The 21,401-nt window shown below is 39.8% G+C and overlaps 2 protein-coding genes across 3 annotated transcripts in view; one reads left to right on the top strand and one right to left on the bottom strand.

The window, feature by feature from the left end:
* TG (thyroglobulin) overlaps positions 1 to 21,401 on the top strand; it is a 382,541-nt gene that overhangs the window by 300,179 nt on the left and 60,961 nt on the right. Inside the window, exons 42-43 of the mRNA XM_069081298.1 lie at positions 16,999 to 17,163; positions 18,451 to 18,618. Coding sequence (XP_068937399.1) covers positions 16,999 to 17,163; positions 18,451 to 18,618 — 333 coding nt within the window. The remainder of the gene's footprint in view (positions 1 to 16,998; positions 17,164 to 18,450; positions 18,619 to 21,401) is intronic.
* SLA (Src like adaptor) overlaps positions 1 to 21,401 on the bottom strand; it is a 103,941-nt gene that overhangs the window by 69,943 nt on the left and 12,597 nt on the right. The gene's annotated exons all lie outside the window — the stretch shown is intronic.

Here is a 21,401-nt window from a genome sequence, read left to right as displayed (position 1 = left end):
AAGGTGTAGCAGGATAATTATGCAAAACTTTGCCTTGGTTCTCCACTCTTCCTTTTTCCCTATGGTTCTCATGTTTGTTTTTTGATTGTTTTTATGATTCAATTCCTTAAATGTACTTACTATTCAATTAATTATGAGTACTATGTGTGAGAAACAGAAATACAAAGACAAAAGCAAAACAGTACCTACCCCTCAAAAAGCTTACTTTCAGAAAAGTAGGCAGTAATGGACGGCTCTCATGAATTTAATGACCATCTCTATACTGATGATTTCAAATCTACCTTTTCTAACCCAATCTCTCTGCTTACTGCTATTCTCCCATCTCCAACTGCCTTTCATACATCTCAAATTGGATGTCCAGTAGACATCTTTAACTCAATATGTCCAAAACAGAACTTGTTATCTTTTCCCTAAACCCTCCCTTCCTCCTACCTCCCCTATTACTATAGACTACACCATCCTCCCAGTTCCTCAAGCTCTCAACCTAGGTAGGAGTAATCCTGGATTCCTCACTATTTCTCATTCCCTGTATCTAGGATAGTGCCTTTGTTGATTTTGCCTTTGAAGCATCTCTCCAATATTGCTCCTTCTCTCCTCTGATACTGTCACCACTCTAGAACAAACCTTCCTCACTTCACATCAAGATCATTACAATAGCTTGCTGGTGAGTCTGCCTGCCTCGTCTCTCCTCTCCAATCCATCTTCCGTCCAGTTACTAAAGAGATTTTCCTAAAGCGTATGTCTGATCATGTCATCCCCCTACTCAATAAACTCCAGTGACTCCCTGTTGCCTCCAGGAGCAAATGTAAAAGGCTCCATTTGGCATTCAAAGTCTTCATAACCTAGACTCCTCCTACCTTTCCAGTCCTCTTATGCCTTACTCTCTAACATGTACTCTTTGATACAGTAACATTGGCCTCTTGTTCCATGAACAAAACACTCCATCTCTCAGCTCTGGGCATTTTCTCAGTCTGTCCCCCATGCCTGGAATGATCTCCCTCCTCAAATCCAACTACTCACTTCCCTGGCTTCCTTAAGTCCCAAATAAAATCCCACCTTCTACAGAAAGCCTCCCCTTCCCCCTTTTAATTCCATTGCCTTCCCTCTGTTATTCCCTATCTATCCTATATGTACTTAACTTTGTATATATTTGTTTGCATGTTGTCTCTACCTTTAGGGTAGGTAGGTCCTTTAGGGTAGGGATTGTCTTTTTCTTCTTTTTCTACTCCTAGCACTTAGCACAATGTTTATTAATTGATTGATAAAGTTAACTTAAAGGAAGGACAGCCTGAGTTGAAATCTTGTCTCAGACACTACTGGTGCATACATCATGGGCACGTTACCCTCAAAGACTCAGTTGCCTCAACTGTATAGAATAGGTTATAAAGGAAATATATGTGTATATTACTTATCTCTCAGGATTGGGATGATTAAATTCGGTAATGTCTCTAAACTAACTCACAAATATGTAATTAGTAGAAATAATAGTATTCAATGGGGGGGGCAGAGGGGAATGCAACATATCTACCCAGATTTTAAAATATAAGATATTTTGAAGAGGGAGAACCTCACTAACAACTAAGAGTATCAGGGAAGGCTTCATGGAGGAGGTAGCACCTGGAGTGAGTCACTGATTCATTTTACCAAACATTTTTTTATAAGCTTACTATGTACAAAGTATTGTGCAAAGCTCAAAAATGCCCTAGGGAAGGGAGGAAGGTGAGGATGAAAGCAAAAGTTTAATGGAGGAATTAATGCTGGAGTTCAACCTTAAACCAAGACAAGTCTTGAAGAAAGATCAGGATTCTGAGAGGAGGAGATGAGGAGGGAATTTCTTTCAGGAGCTGAAATGGTGACTGGCAGGGAGGTAGGAATTAGTAAAGGCTGGTACAAATGAACAGAAGTGGGAAATGAACAGCATAAAAGAATACATAGTGAGGAAAAACCCAACTTCATTTTCTCCTTGGTCATTGGTTTGTATCCTAGATCTCTTTATATTCTTAGAGGAATAGGACTCCTAGATTTGCAGTCATGAAAGCAGACCTTAAACCTGAGTGTCTCCTTGATTTGTTTTATGATGCTGAGTAAGTCAACAAATTCCATTCAAAAAACATTTGTGTTGTCCTCTGTCTGACATAGTAGTGTGATCTTGAGCAAATTTGTTATTCTTCCAGGTCTTGGTGTCCTCAATCTCTAAATTTCTTTCCAGGTTAATAAGATTTCTTGTCATTATTAAGTCATTTTAGTCATATCCAACTCTTCATGACCCCATATGAGGTTTTCTTGGCAAAGATACCAGAGTGGTTTGCCATTTCTTCTCCAGTTCATTTTACAGATGAGGCAAGCAGGATTAAGTGACTTGCCCAGGGTCACACAGCTGGTAAATGCCTGAGACCAGATTTGAACTGACACTTACTGAGATACAGAAAGATGATAAGATATAATTCCTGTCCTCAGAGACTTGCAGTGTTACAGAGGAGATGAGATATAGACAATAGCATCTACCACACAGGGTTATGAGGATCAAATGTGATAACATCTATACAGTACTTTGCAAATTTTAGAACACTATATAAATTCTAACTCTGATGTATAACACAATAATCACCTAGAGCATTAGATGTACCTATAAGATTAATATGATGATATTCTCTGAGTAGAAATGTAACCTTCTTGAGGACAGGGATTATGTTTTGCCTTTGTATCTCCAGCATTTGTCATAGTGCTTGGTTCATGGCAAAAGCTTAATAAATGTTTGTTAAATTGTATTAATTAGCATAAATTGGAATATGATGATGGCAAAGAAGATATTCCCCAAAAAGTACTGAATAAATTTATTAAACCTCTCCCTGCTTCAGTCTCTCAATCCTGAAGTTAGGGACAACAATTATATGAGGATGCCTTATGGATTCTTTGGAAGAAGTCTAATGTAGAAAGTCAAGATGACAGAACTAGAGATATTTAGTTGGGACAAGAGAAACATGAGGTGGCCTAGGATAGCTATCTTCATGTGTTTGAAAGGCCAACACTCAAAAGAAAAATTAGGTTTGTCGTATTATATTTGTCCAAAAGTGAAATTAGTTTCTTTGGTAAATAATGAGTTAACCAGAATTAGAAGTCTTGAGGGAAAGACGCTCTACTCACTTCTTAAGAATGTGGTAGAAGGGATCTCTGTTCAAGGAGGGAGTGTCTTAGATAACCTTTGAGGTCCATCAAGCTCTGGGCTTCTGTGATGTGGGATCAGTATAGTTCATATAGATGCTTCATAAATCAGTGGGGTCGAACTTTACTATGTTGCTCAAATTGTGGTTTTGACCATGTGACCCTCCTTCTAACAGTGATACTCACCATGGGTCAAATTGTGTTGCCCAATATATCAACAGCAAAAAGAGAAAAATAGCATGAATCACTCTGCCTGGAAAGACAGTATTAATAAAGTTGCCTAAAATTATTTACAAAGGGATTGCCTTTTCTACTCTTGTGAAATAATTTCTACTGGGAAATATGCATATATTAGATGTATAAATGAGAAAGAAGAGAAGACCATTAAATCAAGAATACATAGATTAAATGCCCTTTGTTATGAAAAAAAAAAGCACTGTCACTTAAAAGTCACACATAACATTGTTGGAGATTTTTAAAAATTTGGCACATGTGACAAACTCCAAGGTGACTGGAAAATTAGACATTTTAATGCAAGGTATTTCTGACTGCCATGTATAAACAAGTAAGAGACTGGGAAAATTAGACATAATATTTGTGACAGGTGGAAAAAGTCATTTCCGTTTAGTCTGTAGGAACTTGGAGCACAGACTTGCTGGGTGAGCATACTCATTTTTTTCATAGAATTAAACTGAACCAAAGTATACTTTCCCCTTGTCAAGTTGAAGAGCAGCATTATTTGGAAGGACTTTCAAAGAGAGAAGGAATAGGAAATTTAAATTTCTCCTTTCTGTCTGGGCCAATACCTATAATACGGACATGTCATATAATGTCAGTCAATAAACAATATGTGTCTGCTCTGCTCCAGGCACTGTGCTAAGTGCTGGGCCATACAAAGAAAGTTCAAAGACAGTCCCTGCCTTTGAAGAGATCATAATATAAGGGGGGAGGCAACATTCAAGCGAATATCTACAAACAACCTATATTCAGGATAAATGGGAAATAATCAACAGAGGAAATGCACTAGAATTTAGAGGGATTGGGAAAAGCTTCTTGTAGAAGGTGAGATTTTAACTGACATTTGAAGGAGAGGAAAGAAGAGGAAGAGCATCGTCTGGGTAGAGGAAAGCTAGTGAAAATACTGAGAGAATATAGACAGTGCTGGCATTCCGCTTCTTCTGTATTCTCACTCTAACAAACTTTTCAACAATTCAGTTCACCAAATATTTACTGAACACTGGTAGTGAGCTGTTATTATCCTTCCCTCTACTAAAGTAGTCCTCCATGGCCTCATCATGAAGTGGAGGTGAAGCCGAGTTCTCAAAGGTTAAGCCAGCAGTATTCAAATCCCTTTTAGCTCCTACCTCTGGGTCTTACCTGAGCATCATTCACTAACATTTACCTGAAATTTATCATTTCCTTCATTTATGACAGTAGACAATGACACCTTATTCCGAGAAGGGATCCATCCATTTCAATACACTACAAAGGAGCCCAGAACCCTGCAAAGTATAAGAACCCTGATTTCAATGCAATTCTCATTTTGCAAATAAGGACATTGAAGCCCAAGGTGTTGACCAAGGGAAATAACAGTTATTTAGTGGACAGTCAGAGCTCGAACTCACATCTTCTCAGGACTCTGAGTTTGGGGTTTGCCATCTGCTCTGGTGGAGGGACTGGCCAATGAAATCACAAATCCTTGAAGCTGAAGTCCCTTTGAGTCTTCTCAAACTTTTCTCTATCACATACTCTATGCTTCAGTATATTTGCATTCTCCGATCTGTTATATATCTGATCCCATTCTTTCCTACTCCTGTTCTTATATTACTGTCCCCTATGGAAAATTATCTGCACCCAGACCTATCACTCTGTCATCTTAGAGAGTCATTCATTTGGATCCTGAACATTTTTCTTCAAAAGTTTACTATCTTTCTGGTCTCAGCTCATTTTTCTCCCACTTTAAGCTCTCTGTGTTCCAACAAGTTGGACTATTGACCATCACTTAATCTTTTCCTATTTTCTCCTATCTCTTAAGCCATCCAGAGTGGATAGAGCTTTGCACCTGGAGTTAGGAAGACCTGAGTTCAAATATGGCCTCAGACACTTACCAGATGTGTGACCCTGAGCAAGTCACTTAACCTCTGTTTGCTTCCATTTTCTTAACTGAAAAATAAGGGAAATAACAGCACCTGTCTTGCAATATTGTTGTGTGGATCAAATGATATATTTGTAAGGTGCTTAGCACATAGTAGGTGCTATATAAATGCTTATTCTCTTCCTTCCTCCATCCAACTGGACTGGAATGAACTCCCCTCTTCCTTTGCCCCCTTCTGTGTTCAACTGAACAATTGCCTCCTTCATGAAGCATTTCCTTATTTCTATAGTTGAAAGTAATCTTCCCTTCTTCCAGTTTCTCCCAAAACATTGTCTGCACCTCACCTTCACAATGAACAAAGCCTACTATTTATTATAGCTAGTTGTACACCTATTGGTTTATATCATCTCTGTATACTCAACATCTAACCCATGACTGTATACAGTGGGCACTTAAAATTTCTTGAATTCAATGGAAGTTTCGATGGAAATTAGGATATGGGACTCTCATAGAATTTTATAGTTTTATAGAAGAATCTTAGAAATTGTAATGGGAATGTAAATTTATGTTGTTGCCATCTTTCTAAGATTGTATTGTATTAGATCTTCCCTGCCCCTAGGTTAAGTGCACCTGACGTCTGTGGTGGGAGGCTTGTTTTTCAGGAGATACTTTGTGATTGGGCAGTGGGTCAAGAGGGTTGTTACATTCCCTGAGACAGGAGAAGGCTATATAAGCCCTGATGGGAGGCTTTGCTTTGGGGCTCACTTTGAGAAGTGTTGTGTGATTTGACTAGATGAGACTCTGGGCAGCCGTTGAGAGCCCCCCGGCTTTGAAAAACCCAGATGTTGATGCTTCCCTCTCTGGTAACTGACTAGATATGGATGTAATGGTTGGACAGTTGGAGGACTGTCTGCTTGAAATGTTTCTCTGTCTTGTAACTTCTCCTTGTAACCTGTGTGTATACTGTGAAGTCCAGGGTGCTTACTTTTTCCCCTGAACTAGGTAAATTATATGTTTGATTGATTAAAGCAAGATTGTTAACCCATTATGAGTTTCTTTCCTTTAGAAAAGCAGATCTAAGAACCTATGTTGGCAGCCACCCTGGGGCTGCTGGGGTGCTTGCTGCAACAGAAATCAGCTCATCCAATCTCTTCATTTTATTAATAAGGAAACTAAGACTTAGAGAAGGAAACTGGTTTTCCTGAGATCACAGAACTAGTAAGTGGAAGACCATGATTGTCTCCCATGTATATTTGGACTACAATATTTTAATAATTGCCAATAGTTTCAGTTATCACTTAGACATAGCACTGATCCGTTAAAACTGAATTGCAAAGGTTTTAATAAATGTCAATCTACCATATATTCATAATCTCTATGCTACATGAAGCAAAATGTTTAAAGATACAGAGACCTGCCAGATATCAAAATTATATGGGAATTATATAAGACAAACTGTATATCATCTCTATTGTCCTATTTGCAACTGAAGTTGTGCTGAGAATGCTGAGCCTACAAAGTATGGGCTTATATTCTAATACTTTTATTTAGCCATAAAAGGCAGTTATTTTATCCATTTGTGTAGTAGTTTGTAGGACATTAAGTATGAAAGAATGACAGTCAATCAATCAGTAAACATTTATTGATGGCAGAATAATTTTTCTCAGGACCATTTCTATCTGAACCATCAAAAAAGATGAGAAGAATAAAATAATAATAACCACAATTGATTTATTTGTTTAGACTGAGACTTTTCAAAATACTTTGCATACATTGTCTACCTTGATCTTCGCAATATTCCTATGAGGTAAGAACTACAGATATTTAATACCTGCATTTTACAGATGAAGAAACTGGAGCAAACAATAGCAGTTAAGTGACTTTCCCAGGCTCACTCAGCTAGTGTCTGGGCCAGATTTAATCCCAGTTCTTATGTGCTCTATCTACTCTCAGTGCTTCCACTCCTTAACTCCCATAAAAAAGGATAAGGAGACCCCAGTACCCTTTTTTGTATCACTCAAGTCCCCTGAAATTTTTTATTCAAACAAACAGGGGAACTGATGCAGAAAACCAAGAACTTTTATTAAGTGAATATAGGGAAGCAAATATGTTTAAGCCCTAAGGCTGATACTCCAAGATTAAAGTTTTACCAATTACCATTGTCCCATTAAAGTATTGCCAAGATGTAAGAGTTACAAATTATAGTAAAACTCTTTCTTCTATGAATCAGGACAGCAAAACATTTTAAATATAGGAACATTAAAGAGAACAATAATAATGCCTTGGGCTTAGGAAGTCAATTTATCTGAGTCACTTGGAATGGAATGGAAAAGTATTTTTAATAGCCTTTTAAATGTCAGGTGCTAGATATGTGAGAGAGTGCTTGCCTTTAAGGAACTTATGTTCTAATAGGGAAACAGGTAGACAACACATAAAGAGGGACAGTGATCAGGGAAGGGAGTTTCTGTTTAGTAGAGGGAGATGTGGCAGGAGTAGTGAATGGAGCTATTGGGCAGCCCATTCTATGACTTCTATTTGCCTGTTCCTTTCTATTAAATTTATTCTTTGAAAAAATATGTCTTTAATGCCTTCTATGTATCCTGCTCCATGCTGGATTTTCTGGGGGGCCTGAGAAGAAAACATGGCCTCTTCCTTCAAGGAACTGGAGTGACAAGATTAACCCAAAGGAAACCACAATGAATAGTAAGAGACAAATTATAATTAAGTACTAACTTGTGTGGTTCAGATGAAAAGTAGAATTGGATTTCAAAGGCAGAGAGATCTACTAGCTTCAGAAAAGTAATTGAGGAAGGCTTCATGATGGTGGTGGGGCTTGAATTTGGCATAGGTTGGGAAGGACTTAATTTAATTCAATAAATATTTATTAAGTGACTGCTGTGTGCTAACTGATGCGCTAGTCACTAGGGAGTGAAGGACAAAAACAAAACAGTCCTTGCCATTCAGGAGTTTCCATTCTGATGGTGCATACACCCACCATATAAACTGATATAGCAACATGTAAATGTAAGGTGATGCCCAGGCATTTTAAGAGGGAAAGAGCCAGGGTGGGGTTGGGGGTGGGGATGGGGATCAGGAGTGCTTCTGTGAAGTGGGTGGTGATTGAACTGGACTTTGAAGGAAACTAAGGATTGTAGTGTGGAGGGAGTGGTATTCTAGGAATGAGAGACCACCTGTTCAAAGACGTTATGAAAGCCAGAGATGGAATGTTGCATATGGCCAATGGCTAACAGGCCAGTTTGGCTGCAAAAGAATGCCTAAGTGGGATTAGGCTTAAAGGCAGATGAAAGTCAGATTGTGGAAGGTCTTTAAATATCAGATTGAGGATTTCGTATTTTGTCCTAGAGGCAATGGAACTCCTATGTAAGTCAATGAAATGCTTTGCTCAATTCCTTAGCCACAAATGTTTCCTTTACTTCTGAAAGTCATCTCAAAACTGTAATTCTTGTGCATGGACACCATGTTCCACTGATTTTTCTTTCTCAAACTCTCTCCCTTTCATCTCTTCCTTTACAAACCTATGTTCCTTACTCTACCTAACATCCTTATCACTCCATGTTTGGACTACAAGAAAGCTTTCCTTCACTTTGGTCTTGTGACCAATGTCAGGGGGAAGGGTGCATGAGGATGCCTAAGGATCAGTGAACCTACCCAAATTGGAAAAGGGAATATATGAATAACCAAGTCATGAGTGGCTGCACGTCCAGCCTGGGACAGATTGGGAGGCCCAGTTTTCAAAGAAAAAGAAATTTTTTTGAAAGCATAATCTCTGCCCTCAAGGAAGGTCCATCACAATGTAGATTGTCAGATAAGGCAGGATAGTAACTGAGTGTAAAGTTCAAGGAAGATTTTAAATGACTTAATAAAGATAGAAAGTTCTCTATCAACCAGGCTGGTCTATACACTCTCTCTTGGAACAAGCAAGTGCTGCCCATTCCCAATTCTGGGCCTTGGCTAGTACTATCCCCATGTCTGAATACCTTCCCTTCCCAGCTATCTCCATTGCTAAGCTCCATTTAAACCCAGTACAATCAGAATTTTCCAAAAGCGGAATGGGATGCCACTGGAGGACTTCTGGTAGAAACTGACTGAATACTTATCAGGTGTGGCATAGGGAGGGTTCTTATTCAGATGTTGGTTGGACTTGAAGGTCCCCAAGGTCATTCCCAACTGAGATTCTAGGATACTTGAATGGCCTCAGAAGGAGGCCATTGATTACCTCAGTCCAAAATCATCTCTCCTGCTTCTACAATAATACGATATTTAGTGCTACATTCCACTTTTTTTAGTGTTTATAGAATCATAAAATTAATTCAATTTTGAGATTTCATCATAAATTAATAACTAATTCAACAATAATGTATTAGGTACATGCTTTTTATAGAACAATATATGGACTGCTGGTAGTACAGTGGATAGAGCACTGGGCCTACAATCAGGAAGACCTGAGAACAAATCCAGCCTCAGGCTATTACCTGTGTGACCCTGGGCAAGTCACTTAACCTCTGTTTACCTCAGTTTCCTCAATTGTAAAGTGTGGATGATAATAATAGCACCTGCTTCACAGAGATATTGTAAGAATCAAATGAGATAATATTTGTTAAAAATTCTTGGCACATAGTAGGCACTTTATAAATATTGATTCCCTTCCTTCCTGGGAAGGAAATAATGAATCTTTGGTAGAAGTCCCTGCTCTTGTGGAGCTAATTGTCTTATAGAACTGTTACTTTACATTTATATGCTCTCTTAAGGTTTACAAATGGCTTAACTTGTAGTCTTGTGAGGTACTTAGTGTGAATGTGAGCATTTCTATGAGATAGATGAAGGAACTGAGTGTTGGAGATGAAATAGCTGACCCATGGTTATAGGGGTAAGTGTTGGAGCCAGGGTCTACTAAGCCCAATCCATGACTTTTTTCCTATTCCAATTCAGCAACCTAACAGCTCTTATGAAGGCTTACTCTGTACCACTTAGGGAGGTGATAAGACTCCCCTTCAGGGAAGTTCTTCAGGCAAAGTTGCCTGGCCCCTTGTTGGGTCTGTTGTGTAATAGGAATTCTTTTTGGTGGGCTAGAAGGCTGATGAGATTCCTTCCAGCTCTGAAAATCTGGGATTAGAATATTCAAGGAACTTTCCTTTGGCCTCTATCCTGTTGATGATTACAAAGAAGAAGAAGGCATGATCCCTGTTTTCATGGAGCCTACAGTGGGGTAGGGGGGATGAAGTATGGACACAAATAGCCAGCACAGAACAGGTGCTAGGGAAAAGGTTCATGCATAATCAATCAATAAACATTTATTAAGCACCTACTGTGTGCTAGGCACTGTGCTAAGCACTGGGGATTTAAAAAGAGGCAAAAAGTCCCTGTCCTTAAAGAGCTTGCAATAGAAACACTAAGAGAGGACTAAGGCAGCTTGAATGAATCAAATAAGGCTTCGTTGAGGAGGGGACATTAAGCTAAACCTTCATTTAAGTACATCAATATTTTAATCATAGATTCATCAAATCTCTTAGTTGTAAAGGATCTTAGAGTTCATTCACACCACTCCCTCCCTGACGCACAAATCAATCCCATCTGTGTGTTGAACTATTAACCTGTATAAAGTGTTTTTCTTGATGTGGAGGAGACAAGAATGAACATCATGATCCCTGCCTTCCAGGAGAATACCATCTAGTCAAAAAGTGTAACTTTTTAGCAGGAAAGGGGTTGCCATTGGTTACCTACGAAAGCAACAGTATATCAGCTTTCCCAGAACAGTTCAAGTGTTTGAAGTGACTGCATGGCTTTTGCTTCTGTTTTTAACTTTTACCATCTTCTACCTAGGATATCATCAAGTTTATGAACAGGAAGCCCACGGTGGCTACCCGTGTGGTTAACTGAGGAGGCTTTTATCTCTGAGGTCCTAGAAGCCCTAGAGAGACAAAGCGTGGTCAGCAAATGTGGTTCCATCCTATTCTATTTTTAAGGCCCAGAAACTTTAGAGGAAGCACAAATGCCATATGATAGCTAGGTCAGCTTTAGATGGTGGATGCTTCAGGGGATGAAGAACTGATGGTGTTCCTCCAACAGATACTGAAAGGTCTGATGTCATGTGTAAAATACAACCAATCAGACTGGACCTAGAGAACTCCACGGGTTGTTAGAAGGAAAGTACTTTGCAAACTTCAGAGCACTGTAAAAATGGAAGCCATTGCTGCCTTGATCAACATGCATGATTCAAACACTTCCTATGTGCTAGGCACTATGAAGTATAAAACTCTGTAGAAGTGGCAGTTTTTATTTAATCAAGGTATATTTTAAATCACAGAATTGCAAAGAATTCCCTCGTTCGCAAGCTGAAAGCAGATCAGGAGGAGAGGAGGAAACCAGGGGAACAGACTGTTGGGGGAAAATACACTAGATTGAGTCAAGAGACTAGGATTCAAGTCCTGATACTGCCATTTAATATCCATGGGCACTTGAGTGAGAGTCTAACTCTCTGGTTATAGTTACCTTATCTGTAAAATGGCATAACAATAACAATTCACATGCATATAGTATCTTAAGATTTGTAAAGTGCTGTATTTTACTAATGGAACAGTGGATAGGTCACTGTATTTGGAGTCCTAAGACTTAAGATCTAAGTCCTAACTCCTAAGACCCAGACTCAAATTCTGCCTCATCTATTTACTAGCTATGTTGCTCTGGGTGAGTCACTTAACCATTGTGTCTTAGTTTCCTCATTTGTAAAATAGGGGAATTGGAACTCAATGGCTTCTAAAGGCCCCTTCCAGCTATATATCTGTGATCCTATGAGGTGCATGGTACAAATATTCTTGTCCCCATTTTACAGATGAGGAAATTGAGGTCTCAGAGAAGTCAAATGACTTTGCCTAAATTCATCCACCTAGTAAATGTGATACCTGGAATATGAACCCAGATCAAAACCCAGGGTTTGTTCCAGTATTTTACAAAACTTTTCTCATATGATGCTCTATTTTTTTTTCAAAGTAACTGTGAAAGTGGAAAGTTCTTTAGTGGCTTAGTGAAATTGGGCAATCCAATGCCTTTAACCACTTCCTCATCAGAAACCCTGGCTTTACACAGTATAGTTAGAGAAATAAAAATTCAGGGGACCTGTCATAGAGTTTTTATCTTCTCAGATGGTTGTTTGAGTTCTTTCTTAAAAGGAGGTTAATTTGCCCTATATTGTGATTAGTTCAGAAGTTTTGAGGTTGGAGCTGTTGTCTGGATTTGGAATTTCCTTCGACCTTGAATTTCCTGATTATTTTTCTTTTTAAAAGGACAAAAAAGCCACAAAATACAAATCCTTGCATTCTCAAAAGTCATGTCATGCTTACAAAGAAAATGGAACATGGTGTGTGCTGTCAATAAATGACAGAAGGGCAGAGTGCTGTAGCAGAAGAATTCATGGCCTAGGAGTCAGGAGCCCTGAGTTCTTGTTCTAGCTAGCTCTGTGACTGTGGGAGGGGAGTCATTTTTCTTTCTATGGATCTGTTTTCTTATCTGGATCACGAGGAGGTTGGGTTAGAGGATGTTGAACAGCATTAACATTCTTTGTTCTAAACATATGTGTCATAAAGCCAGAAGGCATTTTAGTAAGTGCCTATGCTAAGTGGGTACAAAGAAAGGTACAAAAAGGCTTGGCCTTCCAGGAGTTTACATTCCAGTGAAGGAGATATATATATATATATAAAGAAATAGATACATACAAGATGTGTACAAAGAAAATGAAGGAAATTTCAGAGGAAAAGCCTGAGGGAAAGGTCTCTTGCAAAATGTAGCATTTGAGTTTGGTCCTGAAGGAAGCCAAGGATTCTAAGAGGCAGAGGTGAGGCAAGAGATCATTCCAGACATGGAGAGCAACCAATGCAAAAGCTCAGAAACAGGAGATGCAGCATTATGTGTGAAGAATGAGGAGACCAGCACAGCTAGATGATAAAAGAATGGGTCATAAAGGGACTTGCTCTGACATCCTCAGCTCTAAGAGTTCCAATTTTTGTCAAAGAAGATCAGACACTGAAAATGTTTTCTGGTGCTCCCAAGTCATGGCATGTTGGGGCCCCTCTGGAGTCTTTAAATTAGACCCTAGAGCTACCACGTTCCGTGTTCCACGTGGGTGAGGAATTGTTGTCTAGGTTGTCCATTAGTGTAGACCCTTTATCACAATGGAATGTGGTTTCGCAACCCTCCCACTTTCTTTTGCATGGGACTAAAGACTTAAAATATTTTATAGCTGGTCATGCTGGCAGTTCTGAAAACCCAGCAGAAATCTTTGGAATTTCTATCCAAACCAGAAATTCTTAACCTGGGAGTCCATGACCTTGGGTAAATATAATAATATTATTCTTATCAGGGGTCCATGGGCTTCATCAGGATGCTAAAGGGGTCCGTGACATTCAAAAAGCCTTAAAGGCCCTTGGTCTAGAAAAACTGAAATCGATTTGTCTCATAGCTGAAAATATTTCCATTATGGGGGATGAGAGAGGAGGCAAGGGGAATCACTACAAAACTATTGCTATGTATTACAGAGGGAGCTTCCAAAGGAAGGTGTCTCTACCTCATCTGGGCCTGTTTTCTCATCTGCAAAATGTGTTGATTAAACAAGATGGATTTTAAGATTCCTTCCATTTCTAAATGCTATGAATGTGATTCTAGCCACGTGGCCTTGGGCAAATCATTTTTCCTTTCTAGAACTCTTTTCTCATGTTTAAAATATAGAGTTGGGGCTAGATCTTTTCTACCTTTAACATTCTATGATTCTTTTAGTTGATTCTTCCCAGGTAGGGGATACAGGGGACAGAACACTGGGCTGGGAGTTAGAAAGACTCAAGTTCAAATTCAGCTTCAGACACTTACTAGCTGTGTGACTCTAGGCAAGTCACTTAACTGTTCTCTGTCTCAGTTTCCTCATCTGTGAAATGGGGGTAATAATTGCACTTACCTTCCAACATTGTAGTGATGAACAAATGAGATAATATTGGTAAGGCATTTAGCACAGTACCTAGCACATGGAAAGTGTTAATTCATTCTTCCTCCCTCCCCTTAAAAGATGGATCAGAATGTATGGTTTCTTACTAAGGGATATAGCAGCAACTCAAGAACAATGCCACCTGTTATAGCTGTCCTTATCAGATTTTACCAGTAACTGCCAGCAGGTTTGCAGGTCTTTGATAATATATGAGGATACATAATCTATCATAAGAACTCTCTCTCAATATATACATTATTCATAGAATCATAAATCCAAGGGCCTAGGAAGGTGAAATCTTCAATCTCTCATCTTCCCAAGAGATTTGTCCAGAGTAATGACAACTACAAAGTGCAGAGGAGGTTGCCCAGAACTCTGGCCTCATAGTCTACTGCATCTCTTGCTATAATATGTTGTCTCAGGTCTTTTGTGGGAAGTCCAGTGTCCAAGCTAGGAGGACTAGCAGAGGCAGCTGAGGAAATGCATCTGAAAAGCACTGAAAGTGTAGTCACAGGGACCTGGCTGAAATTCCAGCTCTTTCATATGCTACCTGTATGACCCTGGGTAAGTCTCTCCCTTCCCCCTCTACCTCTCCAGGCCTCAGTGAAATAAAGGGACAGAACTGGAAGGGAAGACTTCCAAGATTCCTTCCAGCTCCAAATCTGATCCTGTTATCAGCATCTGGCTCTATGAGTATTTTCCCATGCCCTTTGCTGTTGTTATTTAGTGTGCAACTCTCCATGACCCCATTTGGGGTTTTCTTGGCAAAGATACTGAAATGGTCTGCCATTTCCTTCTCCCGCTCAATTTACCTATGAAGAAACCGAGGCAAACAGGGTGAAGAGACTTGCCCAGGGTCATACAGCTTGTCAGTATGTGAGGCCGGATTTTAACTTAGTTCCTCCCAACTCCAAGGCCAACACTCTATCGCTGTACCACCACAATACACAAACTCTCTTGGTTTCTAGGATAGTGACTTTTTTTTTAAAGAATGGTATCACAGAGGGTAATTGTAATGTATTATATCCTTAGAATGAATAATTTTTAAAGGACCCAAATTCAATTTAAATGGTATGACATCTTGCAGGCACACCTCCTGTTCTCTAGCATCTGTGCTCCTAACAAATTGGGTGTAAATCCAATCCTAATTTAAATGCATCAAGAATTTTCATTAATTAAAGTCCAATATACCCAGATTGATTGATTTATTCTTTCTAATCACATTTCTTCTCAGCTCAGAAATCCACAATGTTCTTTATTGCTTATAAAATCAAATCCAGACTCCTTAGCCTGGTATTCAAGGCCCTATATGACTCTATTCCAATCTGCTCTCTCAATACCCCTCACTACCTATATGAACCCTTTGCTCCTAGTAGCATACTGTTTTTTAAATACAACACACACACCCCTTTTCTCTACCTTTGTTGACCCCATTTCTCCCTTTAGATGTGCACTCATATAGAGTCTTAATTCTATGTCTTTCACTGACAACTCTAGCCCCAAGTAACCTCACCTAAACTTTGAGGCATGCTGTCTTTAGCACTCAGTTGACACTTAGCATACCAGCCTGCTTTGGGGTACACTGACTTGTCACCCAGACTTATTGATTCTACCACCACAACATCTCCAAAACTGTCCCCTTCTTTCCCCTCCTGCAATCTCTACCTTGGTTCAGACCATCATCACCTTTATCTGAATTATTTCATTAGGTTCCTGACTGAACTTCCTGCCTTTTGTCTCTCACACTTCCAATCCATAATCCATCCTCCATACATCTGCCAAATTACTCTTCCTACAGCACAAAACTGACCAGTAGTGTCCTGTTGCCTCCAGGATAAAATATAAAATGGAATCATAAGATCGTAGATCTAGGAATGGAAGGGACTTCAAAGGCCATCTAATCTGACCCCTCATTTTACAGATGAGGAAACTGAGGTCACAGAAGTCAGCTTCCCATTAAGATTTCTCCACAATGTAATTCCCATCTAGCTTTTCAGTCTTATTTCTTATTGGTACCCTTCACACACTCTTCATTCATGAAATAGGATTGCTAGCTCTTTCCCATACCTATATCATCTTCTCTTCTGCCTTTGCAGAAATGGACTGCCCTATCTGGAATGAACTCCTTCTTTACTTCTGGCTGGTTGAATTCCAGGTGTCCTTCAAAGGCTGTCATGAATGCCACCTCTGACACAAGGCCTTTCATAATCCCCTTCCCATCCACTCCCTCACAGTTATTAGCATTCTTCCCTCAAAATTTGTATTACTCTATATACACGTTGCATTATGTTTGTTAGTGTATATATATTTATATTCATGTTGGGTCCCTTCTTTTGTTGCTGTTCAGTCATTTCAGTCACTGAACTGGTAGTATTGTTCAGTCCCTGAAGCATGTCAACAGGAGAAATTTTGGGCAAACAGGGTTTTTGGTGCATGATGTCTGAGGGGGCCAACTGTTCCATGTAAAGTCTGTTTGCCATACTATATTGATCTGACTACTGGCTACACTCTTAAAATGAAATCTCTTTGAAAAGGAATAAATATATGGGCATCTGTTGAAAATTAACACTGACTGTAGATTGTGCACAAGTCGGATTTGAGAGATAGACACCTACAGATCAACGTGGTATTGAGTTTTGAATGTGAATGATTGATGACAAAGCTCTATCATTTACCCTTACGTCTATTATAGACCCAGGAGTGGGTTTATGGTCATTAATATAACTGGCAAGGGGTCTGAATTCTCTTCTAGGGTGGCTCAGTCCTCTCTCCTGCAGCAGCACTTAGCCAGAAAAGGGCTCGAGAACAGGCAGCAGCTCTTGCCCAGGAAGTCAGTTGTCCAACCTCTCCTGATGTTGATATGATGTCCTGCCTCCGCCAGAAACCTGCTGAAATCCTCAATGATGCTCAAACCAAGGTGAGCACTGAAGGAAGAAGTAGGGAAGTCCTTGCAGAATTTTATAGCTGGGACCTGGGACTTCACCTGGATCATTGTATTGGTCTGAACTCAAGCTGCAATGAGTACTCTTTGAAAGGGAAAAAAAAAAGTGTGGCCTACTAGATAGAGAGCTGTGTTTGAACCCAGGAATACTTGAATTCAGGGCCTATTTCTGATCCATAGTGGCTGTGTGACACCTGGAGAAGTCCCAGGCAGCTGTGCAAATCTGCATTAGTAGGGGAAGCTTCTTCACAGGGAGTGCCTGCTACTAATGAAATCATAATTCTGGGTCATCTTGAAAAAAATAACATTAATTTTAGTCCACAGTTCAATCTTTCTTTTTTTGCCAGTTAGGCTATTTAGACCCAGAGAGTTTCAATAACATTGATAATATACTAAGGAAGGAAGCACATTACAAAATCGACAAAAACCACTGGATTACAAATCCATGGACCTCGGGTTTTGCCCTGCTTTTTACACTTAACATCCATGTGACTTTGAACCAATCACTTCACCTAACTGATTTCTCCTCATCTGTAATAGGAGGAAATTAGATGACACTCATCTAAAGTTCAGCAACTTATGAATCTCTTTTTTTTAATGGGGCTCATATTAATGAGGTAGAAATATAATGAAAAAAGTGACCCCAGACTGATAGTTGAAAACTATCTAGTCCTAGTAACTATCTATGTGACCTTGTATGGGGTACTACTCTTCTCCGGATCTCAGCTTCATCATCTACAAAAATGAGGCAACTGGCCAACCTTCATCCATTCATTTTTTAACAAACATTGATTAAGTAGGTAGTATTTGCAATGACCTATGGTAGGAACTAGGAGATAAAAAGATCAAGAAGACTCAGTTCCAGCCCTCTAGGAAATGGCTCCTTCCAGGTAGGTAGGCAGTCAATATACATTTTTAAGTGCCTACTACATACCAAGCACTGTTCTAAGTACTGGGAATACAAAGAAAGGCAAAGGAGAGTCCCTGCTCTCAAGGAACTCAACCTCTGAGGAGGGAAATGGCATGAAAACAGCTATGTACAAAGGAGCTACATACAGGTTAAATTGGAAATAATGAACAGGAAAGGTGCTAGAATTAAGAGGGTTTGGAAAACACTTCCTGTAAAAGGTGGAAAAGGCTTCCTGTAGAAGGTGGAATTTTAGATGGAATCTGCTGTAAAAATCTAGATCAGTGAATGTGACAACTCCCAGGTGATAATAATGTCATAATAAACAGTCACATCTCTTTATTCTCCAAACCCAGCTCCTGGCAATAAGTGGCCCATTTCATTACTGGGGACCAGTGGTTGATGGCATCTATCTACAAGAGACTCCAACCAGAGCATTGCAGAGATCTCCAAGGGTGAAAGTGGATCTACTCATTGGAAGTTCTCAACGAGATGGGCTAATCAACAGAGCAAAGGCCATTAAGGTAAGCAGATTATAGATATAAGTTAGTGAGATACCAGGGAAGCTTTAGCACTCCTGTGAGCCACAAGATAGGACTGGATCATTCATCCATCTATTTATTCAGATTGTGCAGGGCTCTTTGCTGGGTAAGATCATGGATCCATAAGACACAATCCTTCCCCTCAAGGAACTTGGGATCTGTTAGTGGTGAAAAAACCTGAATACAGATAATTACAAGACAATTTAGAATATAAAGAAATAGAAAAATCTATGTAAGCACATGAAAGAGAGACTACTTCTGACTGGGATGGGTCATGGAAAGAGAGAGGTAGGATACAAGGGAGAAGAACCAGGAAAGACTTCATGAAGGGAGGCAGATGGTTTGAGTGGAGTCTTGAAAGACTAGTAAGACATTAGCAAGCAAAGTTAGGAATGGGTATGAAAAAGAGAGGCAGCATGGGATAGTGTATAGAAACACCAGAATGAAGTCAGATGACTTGGGTTCAAATTCTGACTTAGATGCCAACTGTGACCATGGGCAATTTAATTAAACTTTCTTAACCTCAGCTTCCTCATCTATAAAACCAAATAATATTTACACTATCTAACTTACAGGATGGTATAGATAAAATACTTTCTAAACCTTAAAGTGCCATTGATAGAGCACTGGGACTGGAGTCAAGAAGACTGAACTGAGTTCAAATCCAGCCTCAGACACTTACTAGCTATGTGACCCTGGGCAAGTCACTTCACCCTGTTTGCCTGAGTTTCCTCATCTGTAAAATGAACTGAAGAAGTAAATGGCAAACCACTCCAGTATCTTTTCCAGAAACCCCAAATGAAGTCACAGAGTCACACATGACTGAAACAACAACAAACCTTAAAGCACTATACAAATATTATTTATTATTGACATTATTATTATTGTTATCCTTATTAATGAGAGGCATACTGTCATAATAAATAGAGGGATGACCCTGGAGCAAGAAAGACCCAAGTTCAAGTCTGACCTCTGACACATACTAGCTACCTGACCAAGGGAAAATCACTTGATGTGTCCAAGCCCCAGGCAACTCTTGAGCCTAAAGCTATAGGTTATAGACAAGTCACTGATCAACATTTGGTTGGATAAAGTTCTCATACTAGTGAATTCCCCCATACCAATAAAATCACAGGTCTGGACTAGAAGGATTATTATTTGAGACACAAGTTTATACTGTGGTGTATTATATTGTACTTAATCAGGAAGACCTAGTATTTCAATGAGTCCCCAGATCTGACTCCCCCTAAACAAAGCACTTCAACCCCTCCATGCTCTGGGCAATGCTCTAAGACCTTAAGTTGCCCAAAAGTGTTGATCTGCATTGGTAGAGGGAGTTTCCTTACCTGGAGTTCCCTACCCCCCCCACCCAGTGAAATCATACAAATAAAGTATACAAATAAATTCCTGGTAAATAGGAGAACATTATAGAGATGGGAATATGTAGGATGTCTTTGGCCACAGTTATTAATGCAAGTTGGTTGGAGTTAAATCTGGAAAAAGCAGTTTGGAGCCAGACATTGAACGACCTCAATTACCAAGCTGAAATGCTTTATAGCTCATTTATTAGACAATGGGAACCACTGCATTTTGAGCAGAAGAGTAAGTTGTTCAGAGTTTTTACATTAGGAATGTTTAAGCTGGAAAGAAACACCTTCATGAGGAAGTCAGATTTCTCTTCATGTCCCAATCCTGGAAGTAACATCCTTTGTCACTACTCTGAAGTGGCATTTTTCCTGGGAGAAGGGTATTCTGACAGTCCAATTGGGAACACATACTACCCAGCACAGCCTTAAAAGAAAGTCAATTATGGATAGACTTGGAACCTGGAAACCTGGGTTCAGAGATCCTGGTTCTAATGCTTCCTAGGGTCACACAGTTGGACTTGAACTCAGATCTTTGTTACTCTAGGCCCAGCTTTCTATCCATTGTGCCACCCCACTGACTCTAGAAGACAGTTGCAATAGTACAGGCAAACAGTGGTGAGGGCCTCTATCTAAGTGAATGGTGAGAAGGCATTACAGGTATGCGAGATTTTTCAAAGGAAGAAATAGCACAGCCATATATGTTGTTAGGTGGGAAAGCCTATATGAAAGTAAGTAGTCATCACTGTTGTTATGGTCTCCGGGCCAAAAGGAAATGGGGCAAAAGTGGGGAGCCTTGCCAATGGCTCATTCTTTTATCTGCCTTAACAGGCTCTTCCTGCTCTCTAACCAGAGGCTGTTACATTAAGATGTTTACTAATTAGAGAACAGTAAAAAACAAAACAAAAAAAAACCCCACCACTGGGGGAGATGGTGAGCACTCCCCCTCCAATTGAATAATCCTCCATGGCTAAGGCCCCTTTGGTAGGGGAGTGGGAATTGTAGAGAAAAGCCCAAGAAGAAACGTGTCTAAGATCTGCTTAACCAGGAGCCGCTTCTGGCTTCACATGATTCAGCAAGTAAGATGAGACAGAAATGGTCAGTTCAACCAATTTGCCAGGCCTCAGAACCATAACTAGGAATTTTTGTACCTAATTCAGGAACCACAAACATACTCAGGGGAGTAACCAGCATAAAAAGCATCCTAGGTTGAGTTAAGGGAGTGGACAGCTGTGATGGAGACAGAGAAATGAGCCCAGAACATCCTGAGGCTATGAAGCTCTTGCTGGAGAGGCCTCTCTCTGGAACACACAGGCACCAGTATTTCCAGAGAATACACACACACACACACACACACACACACACACACACACACACACACACACACACACACACACACAC

This window comes from Petaurus breviceps, unplaced genomic scaffold (genome assembly GCF_028583685.1).
Source record: "Petaurus breviceps papuanus isolate PSGF00001 unplaced genomic scaffold, PetGlider_PUasm1.0 98, whole genome shotgun sequence".
NCBI lineage: Eukaryota > Metazoa > Chordata > Mammalia > Diprotodontia > Petauridae > Petaurus > Petaurus breviceps.
This window is presented reverse-complemented; position numbering and strand designations above follow the sequence as displayed.